This window comes from Annulohypoxylon truncatum, assembly GCF_022578515.1.
Source record: "Annulohypoxylon truncatum strain CBS 140777 unplaced genomic scaffold F4807scaffold_35, whole genome shotgun sequence".
NCBI lineage: Eukaryota > Fungi > Ascomycota > Sordariomycetes > Xylariales > Hypoxylaceae > Annulohypoxylon > Annulohypoxylon truncatum.
The window spans coordinates 332248-350900 of NW_025953821.1; the positions used below are offsets into that span (position 1 = coordinate 332248).

The 18653-nt window shown below is 46.1% G+C and overlaps 7 protein-coding genes across 7 annotated transcripts; 5 read left to right on the top strand and 2 right to left on the bottom strand.

The window, feature by feature from the left end:
• Window positions 1–83: 83 nt before the first annotated feature.
• On the top strand, window positions 84–1764 carry F4807DRAFT_439762 (uncharacterized protein). The gene has a single exon (XM_047999238.1). It carries the CDS (start codon window positions 230–232, stop codon window positions 1580–1582), a length of 1353 nt encoding a protein of 450 aa, XP_047850868.1. The 5' UTR covers window positions 84–229; the 3' UTR covers window positions 1583–1764.
• Window positions 1765–2317: 553 nt separating this feature from the next.
• On the top strand, window positions 2318–3122 carry F4807DRAFT_470298 (uncharacterized protein; the record flags this gene model as incomplete). The annotated part of the gene is made up of 1 exon (XM_048002799.1): window positions 2318–3122. One exon carries the CDS (start codon window positions 2318–2320, stop codon window positions 3032–3034), a length of 717 nt encoding a protein of 238 aa, XP_047850869.1. The 3' UTR covers window positions 3035–3122.
• Window positions 3123–3440: 318 nt separating this feature from the next.
• F4807DRAFT_236986 (glycoside hydrolase family 43 protein) lies at window positions 3441–4722 on the bottom strand. The gene is made up of 3 exons (XM_047994233.1): window positions 4380–4722; window positions 3720–4316; window positions 3441–3669 (listed from the first exon to the last, which is right to left on the bottom strand). Exons 1-3 carry the CDS (start codon window positions 4644–4646, stop codon window positions 3565–3567), a joined length of 969 nt encoding a protein of 322 aa, XP_047850870.1. The 5' UTR covers window positions 4647–4722; the 3' UTR covers window positions 3441–3564.
• Window positions 4723–8282: 3560 nt separating this feature from the next.
• On the top strand, window positions 8283–10128 carry F4807DRAFT_439769 (uncharacterized protein). The gene is made up of 3 exons (XM_047999239.1): window positions 8283–8749; window positions 8818–9389; window positions 9540–10128. The coding sequence occupies exons 1-3, from the start codon at window positions 8479–8481 to the stop codon at window positions 9699–9701; spliced, it is 1005 nt and encodes a 334-aa protein (XP_047850871.1). The 5' UTR covers window positions 8283–8478; the 3' UTR covers window positions 9702–10128.
• A 550-nt stretch (window positions 10129–10678) lies between these two features.
• On the top strand, window positions 10679–13677 carry F4807DRAFT_439773 (uncharacterized protein). Its single transcript, XM_047999240.1, has one exon. The coding sequence runs from the start codon at window positions 11055–11057 to the stop codon at window positions 13557–13559; it is 2505 nt and encodes an 834-aa protein (XP_047850872.1). The 5' UTR covers window positions 10679–11054; the 3' UTR covers window positions 13560–13677.
• Window positions 13678–14642: 965 nt separating this feature from the next.
• Window positions 14643–15837, top strand: F4807DRAFT_470305 (uncharacterized protein; the record flags this gene model as incomplete). The annotated part of the gene is made up of 3 exons (XM_048002800.1): window positions 14643–14808; window positions 14881–15028; window positions 15082–15837. 3 exons carry the CDS (start codon window positions 14643–14645, stop codon window positions 15581–15583), a joined length of 816 nt encoding a protein of 271 aa, XP_047850873.1. The 3' UTR covers window positions 15584–15837.
• F4807DRAFT_470309 (amino acid permease/ SLC12A domain-containing protein) lies at window positions 15099–17820 on the bottom strand (the record flags this gene model as incomplete). Its single annotated transcript, XM_048002801.1, has 5 exons — window positions 15099–15867; window positions 15921–16070; window positions 16128–17269; window positions 17379–17380; window positions 17466–17820. The coding sequence occupies 5 exons, from the start codon at window positions 17818–17820 to the stop codon at window positions 15828–15830; spliced, it is 1689 nt and encodes a 562-aa protein (XP_047850874.1). The 3' UTR covers window positions 15099–15827.
• Between the last annotated feature and the right edge of the window lie 833 nt (window positions 17821–18653).

Here is an 18653-nt window from a genome sequence, read left to right on the forward strand (position 1 = left end):
GTGCCTTGAATAGGTACTACCCCTTTTCTTAGGTACCTAGGTAGGTAAGCGGTTAGAACCCAGTGCTGCACGCACTGGGAGGAGTTACGAGCCAGCCTTCCAACGATGCCTGACTTGCATATGGCCCAAAGGCAGGCTCGATTCATCATATTCCCCATCACATCCGGCCATCCAAAGTACGGATTATACTAGATATTTATCAACTCAGAGTTCTGTAAGATACGAAACCATGCTAGAACGGGAAATATCTACCCTGAGAGATCTGCTCAACACCTATTCATGGCTTCAACAACTAGCCGGTATCCTTCCACTCTCCGCTCTTATTGACTTTCTCGATGTTCCTCATGCACTGCATGTCTTTGAGCTGACCGGCTGTATTCCATTGTGGTGCTGGCCGGTCACTCCATCAGGAAGTCGCTTACTTCTGTCACCGCACACTACCGAGGAGCCATGCTGTCTTGACAAATTCGGCAATAGTCAAAGCCTTATCTGTTTGGACGGGCGTTATGGAGATATGTACAATGCCGCCAGTCCCGAGACCCTTCGCTTGTGCTTGGACAGTGCACCGAGAACGCTGGTTGTCAATGACCATCAGAATATGTTAGATAACCACCCTCGTCCCCAGAACTTGACAGTTGTTCATGTATCCGGCTTGGATAGTGCGGGTGGTTCTCGCTCTTCCTGGACCTTACTCGGTGCTTCGACTATCGGTTGGATTCTTCTTCTGGGATTAATCGTCACAACGATTGCCTTGAAGTGCTATATTTCTGCAGCATTCCTCTTGGTCATACCTGCTACGGGTACTATCGTCTATATCACACGAGGGGGTGACCCGCCTACGCTTCGAGTTACCCGTGGAAGCAATTACAACCGTCTTGTAATAGCTGCTTTGCACATGAATGAAACGGACTGGCTCGCATTCTACGGCGAAGCCACAATCGTCAATGCCCTCCTCAATTTACCCTTAAGAATGAAAAGATTTTCCAGAGCCAATCACTGGGTCTTCGGCGTCTCTCTAAGGTTACTCGTCCTTGGCCAATGGGCACTAGCAATCGGCGCAGCCTCCACTCAGAGCTGGGACGCTTACATCATTACATTTTGGATCGTGCTCTGCATCTTCTCTAACATATTCGTTTTCTCTACCCACCGGTGCTGTGGCGACTGGCTGAGAAAGTCTGCCGGTTTCCGATTAATACGTATCGAAACCAAACTTAGCTCGCGAAGGGCGCTTCTAAACACACTCGTCGCACTAAACCCAGACACTATTCCATACGATTCGGTCACTATGCAGGATAAGCAAGATGGCCCCTTCCCGAGCTCACTCCTTTGGATGGATCCTATCCTCAAGAATTGCGCTGAACGGGCCATATGGGAAGAAGCTACTTGGATGGCTATGACTACAAAGCCTGATAGCAAGGAACATGCGAACAAAGACGAGAACTCGAACAAGGATGAGACGGAGAAGCCTGACTGGTCGAAGAATTATATGCAGTACTATTGGTGCAAGTTCATTCCTGAAGGAATACTAATGGCAGATAAAATCAGAAAGGCAGGAAATCTATCTGGACGATTTGTTAAGTAGCTGGGTATGTAGAGATACGACATGGAATAAATGATAACAGCACTATCGTCCCGCCCATTGTTGTTATGACCTACCAGCTACCTACAAGGACATGTATTGTACTGCTAGATGTTTCGCATTCTTCCAAAGAGATATTAGTAACCTTAGCCATAGGTACCTATGCTTGTTCAATTTTAAGTGTTATTTACCTAATTCATCTGTGGTTTTAAATGAAAAGTATAAAGACTTATGTCCATTGCTCGTGGAATCCACCCTCCCCCTAAAGACCACCCACTTAATGAATTAGTGGTGCTTAGCATTTTCAACTTATTGAGAAGTATTCATGAGACGTAATAAAATCTTTTAGTCAGAGCCAAGTTTAACCATTTATACCGGTACTTACCTAGTAGTATGTCTCCTGAAGAATCTCTACAAAGTTAGGTATGATCTACGAAGACAACGTCGTGAATGAACGCTGTCATTTATTTGATCACCTAGCCAACCATCCTTAACTTAGAACAATTGCTTTGTGATCTGCTTTGTATTAGCGGTGAACAAACAAACAATTGTCTTTTACTCTTAGTATTCCATTAGTACCTAGAAACTACTTCTTTCATTTACTTTCTCTAGTTTCGCAGTCCAAAACATTAAAAAGCAGTCGAGGACTCCCCGAGAATCTCCAGAGTGCATTTTATCAAACTCACTATTACTAATCCCACAGAAAGAAACAAAATAAAATATCAACCTTGCTCCAGAATGGCGTCAGTTCGTAAGGACATTGTGGTATCTATCACTACCCCGATGCCACACCGATACATCTATGTCCCAAGAGGAAGTCCTTACAAAACTTTGAACTGTCGAAAGAAGGCGCGTGAAGAGGGCTACGATGTTTATGTCGTCAACGATGCCAAGGGAAGACAGATGGGGATTCGTGTACCGATCACCATTTTCGAGCGAGTTCAAGAGAAGTTCGAGGAGACAGAAGTATCACGAGCTAAGGCCATGAAGAGGAGGGATGAAAAGATGAATACCGAGTTCTCCAATTCGGTTCTCGCACAGTTTCCCAAGATTCCCACTGAGGAAGTGCCAAACATCGTTGAACAAGCGATGAAAAAGCATAGCGGAAGAGTCGGCCGGACGGGAACGTTAGACATCAGCGAGAAAGCGCAGCTGGGTGTCCGCGCTTATATTCGACATAAGTACACTGATTATGACGAGCTGTTGAAGAACAACGTTTCTAGAGAAGATGCACGAGCTCAGATCTATGAAAAAGTGGACAAGATGGTTTTGGAATGGGGAGGGTCGCTCAAAGAGGCAAGCAACAAGACGGCGGACTATTCGACCGATGACATCGGGAAGAAGATTGCCCGAAAAACTACTCTGAAGACCAAGTTCACTATAAGGTCAAGGGCACGCGCTCGCACAGCTAAGAAGCGATCCCAGAGATCCTCGAGCGCACCACCAACATTGTAAGGGCTGGTCTAGTACCAAGTCTAGGTTATCAGCTGCTCGCCATGTGAACCTTGAAGACTAAGAATCCACCTAAGTAGCTGTACTTTGGTTAGGGGTAAGATTTAGTAAAGGAGATTCACTTGCATCCTGCGTGAGTGAACGGCCATTTTTGTCGAAACCATTCAGTTATGGTTTCAAAATGCATCCCATGGCTCCCTTTATAAGCTAAGCATCCAATAAGCCCTCTCTGATTAGGAATTCCGTCAGTCTGTTTCAACAGTAAGACACGCCAAGTTTGTTTCATCGTAGCATTTTTCGTATCCTTCCATCTCTAGCAACAGAATAAAATTTTTACAATAAAAGGGTAGATCGCTCACTTAGTAATTTGACATGTTATGATAAACGTGGTACTTATATACATTGAATTGAAAATTTAATGCAGGACCTACAAGTGCGAATACCTACCAAAGTAGGTACCTTAGTAGGTAAGTAGGGGGGATGCGACACGAAAAGAAATTAACCTAGGTTAGTGGTCTCAAGGCACTTCGACATTAGACTACTGGCCAACCACTTGAGAAGTCGATGGTGTTCCATCCGAACTGCTTCTGAGCATCCGCATAACCAATAGTAGTATCGACGTAATGATAGTAGAGAATCTGCGAAACATTAGCAATACGAAAGAGGTAATCTTGAGTAGTTTACTCACAGGCCCATGTGTGGGATCATTGTATACTCCTTGTCCTCCGGGTCCATAGACAGTTCCATGAGACTCAAGAACCACCGTTCCGCCACTGTTAGTGCAAGCCGTGCCAGTGGAATCCACATACCCTCCAGTCGCAGAGGTAGATCGACAGACCATGATCTTATACTCGCCACCCGCCGCTGGTTTGCTTGTATCGTAGCCGCAGCACTGGCCTTTGCTGAAAAACAGGTAATAATAGTTCCCATTCTTGAATACGAAAGAGCCCTCCTCGTCGGTTTTGATAGGATCGTAAGCGACTTGGTAAGTGGAAGCACCGCTTGCTAAGGTGCTGGGTGTGCTGGCCATCGCCACTTGGTAGATATCCTGCCAGAAGCTACCAAAGGTAATGAGGTAGGTGCCGCTAGCGTTGATTAGATTGGGGTCGATCGCATTGTACGGTTTGCCAGATGCCGATTGAATGCCGGTAGATCCCAGGTCCGTCCAGGTGCCCACATCTAAACTGGAGGATGTTGCGACTCCAATGGCAGAGTCTTGGACGCCAAACGTGCTGACGGAATAGTAGAGATAATATGTGCTACCCACTAGGGAAACATCGGGCGCCTGTCCTCACGAGAGAAAGTTAGATGAAATAGTGATTCCAGGTGGTTTAGCGTTATAACTTACCCAAAGATCCTGATTTCCGGCAAGGTTGATTTTTGATCCCGAAGGGAGCGCCGCGCCTTGGTACGTCCACGGGCCCGTGATATCCGGAGCGGTGTGAACTGCGATCTTTCCGCCCGTAGAGAAACGGAAGTATGTGCCATCCGATCGTCGGATGATAGATGGATCATGCGTGTTGGTGCAGGTACCCGAGCACGCGCCAGGATTGGCATACCCGGACACGACGCCCAATGAAGGCAGCAGGGCCAAGATTGCGGTAGAGATCCTCATTCTAATTACTTTCAGCCCTATGAATAGTATTCGATCTTAGAAGAAAATTCCTCAAGACACTCAAATATCTAAATCATCAGATATTTGTTATGATTAATATAGAGAGGACCCGGTAACTTCGGCGGCTATAACTCACCCCATGACTGTGGGCTTTCTCGATTAGGAAATCTGGGCATCCAGTTGGCGGTCTTTGATTGGAGGAAACCTAACCTGGATTTCACCGTAGGGGGTTACCGTGGGAGAGTGGAGGGTCTCGTCGATATGCGCACCACTTAACAACATGCCATAGTTGTAGCTGAAACTATCAACATCGATACAGATTTTGAACACCCTTTTCTATTAGGAAGCTCAGAAATCTATAGGGCATCCATACCCGCCACTGGATAGTATTTCATGTGTTTCAAATAATCCGAGTCTAGGGCCACCAAATTGTCCTGCACAATTTCTTGGCGTCGATATGGAACTAAAGAGCAACTTTCAATGGTCTTTCAAGTCTGAGATCTACGCTGAAACAGCGTTTCTCTACGAAAAAGAATCTGCCTTCTCTTGTAGCCATCGCTTAGGTCGTTAGTTGATCAATGTGAGCTTTCATGGATTAGAGCATACCTAGGTGCTTGGGATCTTCTGGGGCAGATAGCCTTTACCGAAAAACATCTTCAATCTCGACTCTAATGCTTGGGCTCCTCAAAATCGGCAAATTGAGTAATAGTTGAAAGTTAAATCTTGATTCAATTTGCCTTGACGTGATCCGGCATAATTCGTTAAATTTGGATATGCCCTTGAATTAAACTTGGGCGGATTACGTATGCTCATACGTTATAAAATTATGCAGCCCCACATATCGTATCCCTTTTTACCAAGACTTGGATAGTAGTTTATTTCTTGTACTTTGCGTTACAATTAATTTTGGATTAAATTGTAGGTATAAAAGTTAGAATAATCTCTCGTTATTATCTAACCTATCTCACAGGTTTAGTACGCCTCTCCCTCTTCCCATTAATTGTAGCAGTTGCCAGCATCATTCCTCCAATACTCTAGGTTCTTTTATGAGTACATCGATTGTTTTATCACACAAAAGACTGGAGATCATTGCCTCTAACGTAGGAGGACTTCTGAAAATGGACGGGAACCGCTACTAAAATGCGATCAGAATTGTATCCAGTTGATCCCTCGTCATCATTGATGGTGCTAGCCTACCTAGTAATGTCGTTGAATTTGAGCTCTTCAAAGATTAGGTACGTTCTGAAGTTGTCACAGTGCGATTTGGTAATCCATCCCTAAAAGGGATTAGCCCTTGATTGCTTGGGAGCAACACTCCCCTTTTCTTAACCTAATAAATCATACCTTTCACTACCTATGTCAAAGATCTGGCACCAACCAGTGGTGTCACAAAAGCTATCCGATATTACAGTCCACGACTATCTAAGTTCCGCAGTAAAGATCTCGGCTTCGGATACGAGATTTGCTTGGATTTTACAGCTAGCGATCTAGTATTGCCTTAACCTGATCTGCTCGGTTACTTTTGCACTGCAAGGGGTGAAACGATTCATGATTAGATTGCTCGTAACCCAAGCACCGGTGTTATAGCCCAAGCATCGTAGCATTGTTATAATCATATATACTTGTCCTATGAGTCTCGCCGTTAACTGTAGGTAAGAAGTCGCAGTCAAGGTTGACGATCATTTCTTATGATATAGCCCACTGCGTAAAAGACACACCTTCCTATGTTCGGTCATGTTCAACACTTTTAGCTTATGATACAGTCTGTGGGTGCTAAATATCTTGCAGTATGAACGGTAATGAACGGGACTAGCACTGGCTTGTGACGCCTCCCCATGCCTTCGGCACTGCGCTCTAATTCGGGAAATGGGCAGCAACTAGAACATCGCCGGGGGTTAACCGGTATGCTACCTAAGTTTTGGTATCATCATTATCGCTCTAAGTGTATAAGGTAATATAAGAGATCTGATGTATAGAAGAAATATTGTGCCAATCGCTACCCGTTTCCGAATTAAAGCGCAGTGCTGAAGGCACGGGGAGGCGTCACAAGCCAGTGCCAGTACGGTATACTCCGTATTAAAAAAAAGGAGGAGCAAGCTAGACATACCCAGTCTTAGCTGAGTTAATCAGTAGTTAATCACTTATACCTAATTGCCCTGTGACATAGTCCAATTCTCCTTCTTATGTCAAGTTTCCCATCAGGCTTAGCCTTGGTTCAGTTTCGTTTACTAATGTTTTCAGTACTATTGATCGTAGATAGCCTCAAATTGCACGTCAAGGAAACGAAACTTCACAAGTCCCTTGATATAAAAAAGAGCGATTGTCGTTCAAATGAGTGTCCACACTTGATACCGCTCTCCCTGTACAGTAGGAGGTAGCTAATAGTCCTCCATATGTATCAAATAAATTTCCAAGCCCACTATAAAGTTGTGTAGTATGACCTAATTTCCTTCCCCAATATCGCAGCATTCCACAGACCATTCTTGGGCGTCCTCGCGTTCCATGAGGGCTAGATGCAATATGTATAAGAGAGATGTTGACATTAGATTTATGAAGTTAAGCATATATATCTTACCTGGAGCAGCAAACACAGCTGTAACAGAGACAGCCAGGAAAATGAGGGTAGACTTGAAGTTCATGTTGACGGTATGATTCGAACTCGAAAAAGTTTATTTGAGAAGTTGGGCCTTGTGAGTAACTTTCGATGTGAGACTCTAGGTGGTTGATGAAGAGTGATATGGATGGAATTCATTGATGAAGAATGGGAAAAGTCTTGGTTCTTATACTCACCTGAGTGCCACAAATCTACCTAGCATCAATTGAGGTTGACCCTATAGAAGACCCATGGTAACCTGGTCGTTCTCCATTCAAGGGGTTACTCCGGTACGTGGTCAGCGGCCCCGCGGTCAGCATTAGAAAACCAAGAGTTAGCTTCCCAGTGCTGAACGCGGGGAAGGCCTTGAAAGAAGATACATGGGGTCTAGGACTTCTACTTGTAAACCAATCGGAGGCGAGGGATGGGCTAAACACATCAGACTTATGAACTCGTCGCAAGCAACAGAAAAGCAACATCACTCCTACCAATGGAAAAAGCTCCAGACATCTAATGTTAGCCACGTGCTGTAGATGGCTACGGAAATGAACGATAATATAGTATTAATTCAACTTAGGTGCGTCTGAGAGAGTGAGTGACTTAGTTCCCCGGACGAATCGTCTGGGTCAACTCAAGTAGATAGGATTGGAGGACTCCATTATTCCATAATACGATATCTCACCCTTACATCTTTTCGGATATAATGAATACATAAACTATGGGCCTCCTCTCCCAATTCACTATTGGGTTGCAATGGTAGCCGGAGTAGCTCGACCAGATAGTCCGGTGTAAGTAGCCTTTTGGGCCCTGTCTGTATCACAGTGACTGCGGTTTATTCAACCTGGCACGCATATAAATCGCGTGATGTGATACTCGCGGCATCATGATCCTGACAACGGAGCGCTACTGAATTCTTTGCTTCCCTGCTTATTAGTGCTGACTTGGGGGGGAATCTGCAGTGTTATGGCACAGGCTCCATCGGCTAGATACCAACAACAGGAGAGCATGCATTTAGATATCGTTTTAGATTCCTATTCGCTTCTGTCTGCTTCTATGTCACAAGGTCAAACTCTTAACCCTAGCATATTCAATCCTTCTTGAGCTTCTCTAGAACTTTGGAGCATTGGAATTTTCAGCCACCGTAACCAGATATTTCATGTCTAGAACGGATGTAAGATTCCCATACGTTTCTTTAAGCTTAGAGACCATATACTCACATCATATAGCGGCCAACTCACGATGTCCAGTCGTCCAAAATCCAAACAGTACACGGCCGTCCATGATGAGGAGACGGCCTGCCTATCCGAAGCGGAAAGCACTGAGAATTTTCTCAGCGATAATCAAAGGCGCAACATATCTCCGTCAACTTGGATTCCCCAAGGACGCTGCAATGCCGCAGGTTTCATATTAGGAGTTGCCTGTCTAGTCGTGACCATTCTGGTTACTATTCAATGTACTATTTGGTATGAACGAAGAGGCAGCAATGCTCCGAGATGGCGCCCAGCATTCTGTAGGTTGCTTGACTTTCTTCTTCGCAAAATATTTAGACTTGGAGGTATTCGACGCTAACGCTTACAGCGCCGCTGTATGATATGGTGAAAATTCCATTGATAACAACATATAGCGAGCACTCTCCAGCTCCTAATGTCTCGGACCCGAGACATATCTACCGGTTAGACCCAAGCCCTGAAGTTGATGCAGCCTGGAGCCGTATCGCTACAGCTGACGGAGTATATCCTATGTCAGCGTCGGACGTAGTCCGCGCGGGTAAGGACCCTAAGCTGGCTGTCGACGCACCAGAGTCGTGGGGTTTTCCACCGGGTAAGAGCAAAATGATGGGCATCGAAGCTTTCCACCTACTGCACTGTCTGAACGCGCTGCGCAAGAGCCTCATCACCACCTATGACTACTATTGGGGAGCGAAGTACGGATTTCAGCCGCCTGCCATATACGAGCGCCACCTTAATCACTGTGTCGAAATGTTGCGGCAGCACTTGATGTGTCATGCTGATCTCGAACCATTCACCTTCAACTGGCGCGAGGGCCAGGCCAAGCCGTACGCCGACTTTAACATTCAAAAGACTTGCGTAGACTTCGACTACTTGCTGGAGTGGTCCGAGAGAAACAAAGACCCCCGGCATGAGGAGCTTGTAAGTTCACTCCATAATACTCATTCATTCTCTTTTCCAATAGCCCCTCTTAGGCGCAGGTTCGTTACCAAGTTTGAATAAGATTGGGTACCCTTTTGACAACACTCAACCTAACTGGCAAGTAATAATTGCTGACTCTTAGTACTATAGTGGCGGGCTTTGGAAAAGCCAGAAGATGCATTGCAGAAAGAAGCGCCTGCTGATTTGCCACAAATCACTGAAGATACAGTATGGAGTGCAAGTGGAAAAACTCCACTGGCTAATCTTACTGGCTTCGAGGGCAAGGAGTACTGTCTCGGTACCAGGTCATAATGTCTTGATATTCAATGAAAAATAAAACCGATAGTTTACTTAGATGGTCATTAAAATCGGGGGATAAAAAATACAGCACATGTTCAAGACTAGGTAATACACCACCACTAGACAATGTATGCAAGAGAAGGTTAATCCTCCACTATCTTCTAAGTGAGGGCTGGGGGCACATACCTGGCAGGAGCAAGGATGTCATGCCGGAAGACAACCCGAGGCGAGGGGTAAGGCGAAGCTTGATCCAACACAATCCATGTATTATCCAACTTCATTGCACTGTGAAGGTGAAGACCTCGGAATGGGTCTGATTATATAATCAGGGGATAGTTGGGATAATTACCTAACTTTACAGTCTAGGACAATAGTGTTGATATATCGACCACTTGATCTGGCGTTGTTTGAGGAATTCTTAGCAAGTGTGATCCATCCGTATGACCCGGGACGAGGTGAGGGTGCACACTGGCTTTTACTGTCCATCTTCCAGGAGTCATGAATACGGGAAGCAAGCCAGCCAAGAAATGCCCATTGGCTTTGTAAACGACGTACGGCGCAGCTGAACCAACGCCGTAACTTAAGACACGAAATAAGTCAGACATGCCATATTTCGTCCGATACCGCACGCCGTGCATTCATATCCTCAATTTTTTTCCCGTGATTCTTCCTGTTCTTTTTTGGTTTTCTTTTTGTAATTGAGGCGTTCAAACTTGGATCTGCACAGGGATATGGCTAAAATATGTGGGGCTTCAAAGCTTAGCTAATGTCACTGAACAAGACAATCCTTGTACAATATTAGCTCCGAAAATAGCTGCGCAATTATTCGTCTTTATTAATTGACTTTAAAGCTACTAAGGATTGAAATGTTGAGACCACACCACAGCCACTCAGTCCTAAGTGACTAACTAGCCACTAGCCACTGGGCATTAGCCACCCAGGCTTGACTAGGTAGATTAGCTTACCATACTTTTCGTAATTCCTTAATACTTCCTTTAACAACAACCAATCATACCGACAAAAAAGTGTGGAAGACATTTCAACCTTTGATTGGATCATCTTGCTTCCTTTTTTGGTAGTCCGATATCTCCTAAATCTGCCTATTTCGAGGCTTACCTACGGAGTCGACAAATCATCCCCAAGATGTGAAACAATCAACAAGGCCACGGTACAAAGGCCTAGATGCCAGCTCATTGGGTAACAATCCCATATCACCATTATTTATCCAATGATTGTGAAGCTCGCAACGTGTTTTACCCCGCTCCAAGACCCTCTCTATTTCAACTATCTGCCTAGCAAGAAACCAAAGATGCGACGCATGATTATCCTATATGAAATATTCTCTTATTCTGGTAGAAATCAACCATGGGACCGTTCTTCAAACACCCGCAGCAACCGGAACTTTATGTTGCTGATAAAGTGGCATTAGAGGAGTCAATACGACACCCGCCATGCTCTTGTCACGACTGCCAGACCGGCTTTTACTTAGCGAATGAGCAGTATAGACCCCCACTATCGTATCGTTCCAGGATCTCAGATGCTGATGCTAGGCATTTGGTCGAATCGTATACCAAGGAAATACATGAAAATAGGAAGTCCTTGACCGAATCTCTGAAGTCTCACGCGGATCTGCTCATGAGCCGATGGAGAAAACGAAGCCAAGAAAAACGACAGGCTCTGTTGATGGCAGCAGCGCCGGACCTTGAGCCTTCGCCATGGCTTAACATGCGGTATTGCTATATGAATGAAAGGAAGCTAATTGACTGTCGAAGTTTAAGAAGAAGGCGTCAACTTTTGGCTCCGTGGCTCAATGTGAATGTATTAAAGACGAATCCATCAGTTCTGTATGCCCTCTTGCATTATCGAGTCGCATACCAACCGCAAGATTGGGCTGCTTTCGATTGCAGACAGTTGACATTAAGTTGGGCCTGCGGGTGGTTTGACGTCGATTTCTGTAATAAATGTGTGGTTATGTATGGGCCAAGATATGGGACCCTTGTGGACTGGGAAGAGGCTGCCGCTCACAGGGCAGATATTATTGGATTTCCTCGGGCTCGGCTCGTCCTAGAGGCGCAATCATTTATAATGACAACCCTCCGATCAATTGTCGACAAGATTTTGGATGGCGTTGATGATTCTCTACCAGTTCGGACTCAGAAATGGTCAGAGTTGACGGCCAATGCCAGCTTCAAGCACACTGGAGAGGTCGAATTCTGGTCCCCATATACCAACCAAGCCTTTTCCGCTCCTCCTCTCCTGGATACAGATTATTTGGTCTCCTTGGCAAATACTCGTTTAGAAGCTACGGGCGATCATCTGTGGCATCTGCAATGCGACCCGGCATACATGCGTCGACACATGAAGATATACTCCCGAAAGTCAATCGCAAAAGTCGCCGAAGAGAACGAGGCCGCACGACACTTTGCGTTCGAAGTATACGTTGAAGTGCTTGGTCATTATTGGTGGCACTGGATCGAAACAGAATGTAAGAATGTGGCAAACTTGCATCGACGGTTTCGAGATAGTATTTACCCCGGAAACCCTCTACCTCCTCGTTACGACCGAGCCCTAGGTGCCCTTGAGCTTGTCCTCGTCAACCAGGTGATCTATCGGGTGCAGATACTCCACCAGATTATACCTTACTGTCCAGGATTTTCTCACCATTGGACGCTAAAACGTGATGCTGACACGCCCCAAGGTTGTATCAAATTGCAAAGAGATACCTCAAACAATACGAAGGAAGCCTTTGAGAACGATCCCCTTGATTGGTGTTTACTTCAACTACTAGGGATGCCGGACCAGCAGACTCATTTTGACCACGCAATGCTTTTTGCCTTTTTGCAGGATCATCTTTCTCACTGTAGTTCGAAAGAAAAGGCGCGACTGGACGAGAGCTTGTACAAAAACCTATCTGACCTCTCAACTTGCCACGAGATGCTGGTCGCCGTTCGCTTGAGTAGACCTCAGAATAAAGCGAGAGATATTAAGGAGGTTCTTGCGTCGGAGACAGACCGAGATCGCCAGGCTTGGAAGAAGATGGCTCAAAATGAAGCGCCTCCATCTCCGCCCCTGGGAGACCTGGAAAGAAGCGGAATGGGGTTGTTCAAAAATCTCTACGCGAAGCCTCCGAGTGGCCAGAAGAACCTAGAGTGGCTGCGACAATCCCGAACTAATCGTGCAGCTCTAGAAGCATTCTGGAACTCAATGAGAGAGATAATACGGAAGTGTTTCACAGGATACACTTTCACTACAGAGGATATCGATGGTCTCCTTCAGATCATATCGGCAGATAAGACGTCAGAGTATATCGATGCCGTGCGCAGCGAAGAGAATAAAATTTTGGCTGATGTCGAGAGCAACAAAACTGAGCCGATGCTTCGAAACTTGACCCTAAATGACCCTGGGCAACAGTTCAAACGCGAAGTCCAAAGCCCACGAGAGAAGATCAAAAGCCGGCCAGAATCAAGCGTCGTTCAGCCAACAGCAACCGCCGCGCCCAGCACTCCTACTCCTGCTGCAGGTACAGAGTCTAGTGTAAAGAATGATGGGGTGATAGCTGTAAGTGAGCGATCCCTTAACATATTTAGCTTCATGTTCCCAGAAACAGCGGAAGAGTCAACCAAAACCGTGGGCTGGGATGATTTTGTGCATGCTATTTGCGACGTGGGCTTCACGGCGAGAAACAACGGTGGCTCAGCTGTTCTGTTCGAAAGTATCGATGGAAAGATTGTCTTCCATAAGCCACATCCCGTCGTGAAGATAGATTCAATTATGCTACGTTCGATGGGGAAGAGGATGACGAAATGGTTTGGGTGGAGCCGAGAACGGTTCGTGTTAGCAGATGCCAATATTGATAAATCCTCTACCTAATTAGGTAGACAGTCCATGTCTTTCCTATCCTTATACGGCGAGGCCCTCTTCGCAAACCCCTTGGGCTGCTTAAGCTTTATCTAGGTATCATTGATGATAATACATGTATTCTTCCGCGTCTCTGAATCCAAACGTAATTGTGATACTAATACGATTACCCATGATTAAGGACGAGTAGGCAACATTTAATAGACTTGTCAATTAGGTACAGATAACTCACCTGTATTTGGATATAATAAAAAGGCTTAAACCACTTTGGAGGAAGTTCTGGGTAGTAATACTTGTCAATGGTAATGCTGCGATTTAGGTGGAGTTACACGAGTTGGAAGAAATAGGGGTAGGGGTGGAGGAGTACAGCTGTGAATAGGATCTCGCAGATTCCTACAGAGACAGTTCAATTTCCGAAGGGAAGAAACCATACGACGTATGTGATGCTTTCTATTGCTAGTTACCTAGGCTTACATTTGGAGACATATTTGACCTACCTACCTGGGAGGTAGGTAGGTACCCATGCAGGGGTTTGATGCTGCGCCACCGGGGAACGAATGCACCTGAAGCTCGCGAAGACTAGGAAGCACGATAGCGACCTCGAAAACATGCGTGTTTGTCGCATATTCGGACCCGGAGGACATTACAGTTTGTTTCGTTTGTTACTTGAGACGAAAAAACGTCGTTTGAAGGACCAAACTTGTTTTGACTTACTACGCAGCCAAGGGAGTTCTGCAGTCCAAATATAGTTATTCCGCGGCCGAGGAAGAATCCTCCAGAGCCAGATGTTGGCGAAGACTGTTCTCAGATTCTTTCTGAAGGACGCACATAAGCAACCAACAATCTCGCGCCTTGAAACAAACCTCCGAATATGGCTGATATAGGAGCATATGAAAAGACAAAGGTCGGAAGCGTAAACACATTTAATTAGGAGCTTGTCGCCTAATGACACAGTGAGGCCCATTCTTCCGCAACTAGTCGATTATCTACCTACCTACGTATTACTAATATTTAATAAGTTCCTATGCGGAAAAACTGAAGTTCTATCCATGAAATAGTACACCAGAATAGATGCAACGCTTAATGGGCATCTCAATGTGGCGGTCGTTGAAGGCAATAACCCTTGCGGCCGTGCTCGCGCAATACAGCGTCCACGGGCAATCGTCGAGTCGAAGCAAGGCAACTAGTAAAACCACAAGCTCGCCATCTGTGGTCATTACAGGAGGTCCATTCCAAGGGTTCATCATTGCTGACACTGCCAGTACGCTGCTTTCTTTGAAAAGTGGGGTTATGTGCAAAAGCACGAATGTGTATAGCTAATAGGGGTCGATAGCTACGCCTGTCTCTTGTCCTAGCGGCGAGGTGTTCGTCACGTCCGCTAAGTATGCGGCCTGCTGTGCTACTACAGCACTACCATGTGCAATTGCTACGAATTGTAAGGAAAATGCCATTATCTATAAGAACGGCAAAGCGTCCGACTGGTAAGTCTACGTCTCACCCCTGATAGGGCATCATGCTCATCGTTTCTATAAAGCGGCCCACTACAATGTCATCTGCGACAGATCTTCTTGGCGTATGGGGATAAGGAACCAGCTTTTACACAACCGCTCTGTGCTGGTGTCGAGATAGACACGCTGTATCAAACGGTGCCAATGACATCAAGGTTGACATTGCCACTGGTTGCTGTCGATGCCACCACGGCCGTAGTAACCGACGGCTCCCCAATAGAAACAGGACCGGCTACACCTACTATTGTGAATAGTGAGCCCTCTTCGTCGAACTTTGATGCCGTTATACTCGGCGCCGTGTTTGGAGGTTTAGGTATCCTCGCATTGATAGTCTTCGCGTTTTGGTATGGGCGAAAAGAAGGGATTGCAAAGATGGGTTCCGAGGGTAAAGGCGCGTATGAGATGAAAGTGCTATCGGAAACGGAAAGGACGGCGAATGTCTCGTTTGCCAGTTTGGAAGCAGATCCAAAATTGACTCCTTTGAACATATCAGGGCGATCGGCAATATCGGGCACACGTAATAGATGACACCGGTGAGACTTCAGACAGGCAATTTATGGTGAGGATGTAAATTAGATAACTTGCGTATATTGTTTAATAAAGGCTAAAAATATAGTAATGATAAGTTCCGAATGACGTAGCGTCGTACATGCATCTAAGCCATGATGCAGCTATTCTACCTTTTGATGAATGACGAAAGTAACATGTCCTACTAGGACAAGAGGAAAAGGATGGACAGGGAGATGATGCCTTCGTCACTTGATGTAGTATCTTAACTAAATATCCAATTGAACCACTTGGAGAAGATATTCCTATGTAGTATGTTTAGTTATAACGTCCAAGATGGTTAGATGTATGGACTTACCTCGGCGGCGATGGGACGAATTTGGTGGTGTAGTCTTCGACAGCAGCAACATCTCTGAGCAGATCAACTTCATAGGGTCTATGAAATCGGGTCTTGTGGACTACCTTCCAACCAATGAAAAGGAGCGGGCACACACCAATCATCGTGTAACTAATCCTCGTTAGCTATGATTCGTCACTTGCAGGTCTTCTAGAACGTCGGACTTACGAGAATAGGAAAGTTGGTACATCCCACTTCCCCGGCAAGAAAACCGTGTAGCCGCCTATGAAAGTCATAACGAAAGTCGCGAACAATCCGAAATATGCGGCGTATGGCTGCAAGACACCCTTGTATGGCAAGGTATCGCGGCTAATTCCTTGTACCCTCAGCGCTCGATGAAAGCAGATGTACGTAACGCACATGACACTGAAATTGATGAGCTGAGACGCGGTTACAAGGCTAACGAACCAGCTCAGGACAACAGCAGCGTTTTCGCTCACTTGAAGGAACGCAAGCAACGCAATAATTAAGACAATTAACACGCAGTAGATAGGGACACCTCTCCCCGTGCATCTTGTAAGGAACTTGGGTGCCTTGCCCTCGAGAGCTAGTCCGTAGAGTGATCGGGACGCGCAGTACACGTAGCTATTGCCGGCAGAGAAAGCGGCGGTCAAGACCATAGCATTGATAATATGCGGTAAGATTGGGATTCCGAGTCGGTTCATCGCGACGACATACGGCGAAGCTGCTGCGCCCGGCTCGGAATTGGCGAAGGCTTGCGTCAATTCAGCGTCGTTGTACGGAACTAGAATCCCCACACACAAGGAACCGAGCATGAAAAAGGTGGTCAACCGATAAAACACGGCATTGAAAGCTTTAGGCATGACCACACGAGGGTTCTCAGCTTCGCCGGCAGCCATTGAGACGTAGTCAGGCCCGGCGATCGTGAAAGAGGCTTGGATCAAGCATTGCATGAAGCCCTGGAACCTGCCGAGGGAACCAGTCGTGTAGTACTCTGCGAACGATCCAGGTTCGTACCAGTATCGAAAGCCAAATCGATCATGTAGGGGATTACCGCCCAACATCACAATGAAGGTGAATATGATCAACCCAACGATAAGCAAGACTTTACCAAGCGCAGCCCAAAACTCAGTCTCACCATACCATTTAACAGCCAGGACATTGATCAGTGCATAAAGCACCAGGACGATTGCGATGATCCCGCCGGCTGGCACAATATCACTCCAGTAGTGAATAACCACATTGCATGCTGTTACTTCAAATGGCACAAGGGCGGCCTCGAAGATGAAAAAATTCCAACCAGCAGCAAAGCCAAAGGCCTCATCTACATAGCGACCAGCAAAGCGAATCTGATATTTGGGGAAAATAGGGTTGTTAGCAATTTTTACATTGGATTTTAACGTATGGCTATGCATTATCTTCCTGAATCCGAGAAGAAAGATATTAAATTTTACTCACTGCTATAGCGTTAGCGACTAGACTATGAAAATTTGGGGATTTTTCGAAGAGTTTAATCTTCAGTTTCAAAATGCGTTTTACACCTACCAAATGGTGAAGAGATGGGCAAATATGTAACCATTTCGGCCATAGACATGGTTATGGCCAGAATGACCGCACACCAGAGCGAGAAGGCGATAAAGAGGCTTCCCGGCCCGCCCTGCAAAAGGCCTTTTCCGATCTGAACATAGAGAGCCGTGCCAATGGTTCCACCAATACCGATTAGTTGGATATGGCGAGGTTTGAGTTTGCGATGCGTGCCGTCGCTATTGTTGACGGTGGTGAGGGACTCGATATGGCTATCCGGACGGCCCATAGCACTTTTCTCGGTATCTGTGACATCATTCGCAGCCGCGTAAGCTGGCGGCGAGGCTGTCGAGTATTCGACACCCGAGGACGCCATTGTAGGATTTTATTGTCTTGAACCAAGTGCAGAGACTTCGCTTCAACTAGCGGGAAAGCAATTGTTCGGGATAACGTCCAGGCCGCGGAAAATTCCTTTAAGTAAAAGAGAAAAGAACTCGGCTATGAATTCCATAGGTGATAATTGTTAGAGGTGACTCCCGCGAAGGCAAGACAGTCCCAGCTGGGCTATGCGACTTTGGTAAGATCAGCCAGTCAGCTAGAAAGGCAATGCGATGTAACGACAAGACGCCAAAGCCGAAGAGAAGGAGAAAGGATTTCTCACTTGCGTGGCTTTAATAGGTGAGTAGGAAAGATAACATGTGCCAAGAGAATTCCGGGGCCTTGGTTCTAGTCTTGACCTGGGACCGTGTAACCCAGTAAGAAATGAAACTGGTGATTGGTGGGTGGCGATCGGACAAGGATGGCCATATCGACGCCATGGAAGCCGATGCACGCGAGAAACCAGTTGCTGCTGAGGACGAACGGGCAGGCTTGCCAGGAACCATAGATAAGCGTGGATGAGTCGCTGATCTAGTGACATTTTTATGACGGTAACGGAAGTAGCCGAGAAATAAAATCTCACATCATCGCTTCTCACATACCGAAAGCCAGTAAGCAGAGTTGACTTTTCTTTTTCCGCTAGCACGTTCGAAATTAGGTGTTGTCAGCAGCTGAATGCTCCCGAATTCCAGAAACGTTACCGATCCGTTGTTGGAAATTTGCGATGGCGTGCCGATGTTATTGTCACCGGAAAGCCGCATAATCGGGCTGTCTGCGTCTGGCGAGTGAGATGGCGAGCTAACCCTGGAGGACCCGTGGTTTGGACCATGT

What these genes read in the sequence shown, in the direction of transcription:
- F4807DRAFT_439762 (XM_047999238.1), top strand. Translation starts at nt 230, where the DNA reads ATGCTAGAACGGGAAATATCTACCCTGAGAGATCTGCTCAACACCTAT.
- F4807DRAFT_236986 (XM_047994233.1), bottom strand. Translation starts at nt 4,646, where the DNA reads ATGAGGATCTCTACCGCAATCTTGGCCCTGCTGCCTTCATTGGGCGTC. An exon ending in CCGGAAATCAGGATCTTTGG is followed by an intron (nt 4,317 to 4,379) that starts GTAAGTTATAAC and finishes TCGTGAGGACAG; the next exon opens with GCGCCCGATGTTTCCCTAGT. An exon ending in ATGATCCCACACATGGGCCT is followed by an intron (nt 3,670 to 3,719) that starts GTGAGTAAACTA and finishes AATGTTTCGCAG; the next exon opens with ATTCTCTACTATCATTACGT.
- F4807DRAFT_439769 (XM_047999239.1), top strand. Translation starts at nt 8,479, where the DNA reads ATGTCCAGTCGTCCAAAATCCAAACAGTACACGGCCGTCCATGATGAG. An exon ending in GAGATGGCGCCCAGCATTCT is followed by an intron (nt 8,750 to 8,817) that starts GTAGGTTGCTTG and finishes TAACGCTTACAG; the next exon opens with CGCCGCTGTATGATATGGTG. An exon ending in ACCCCCGGCATGAGGAGCTT is followed by an intron (nt 9,390 to 9,539) that starts GTAAGTTCACTC and finishes TTAGTACTATAG; the next exon opens with TGGCGGGCTTTGGAAAAGCC.
- F4807DRAFT_439773 (XM_047999240.1), top strand. Translation starts at nt 11,055, where the DNA reads ATGGGACCGTTCTTCAAACACCCGCAGCAACCGGAACTTTATGTTGCT.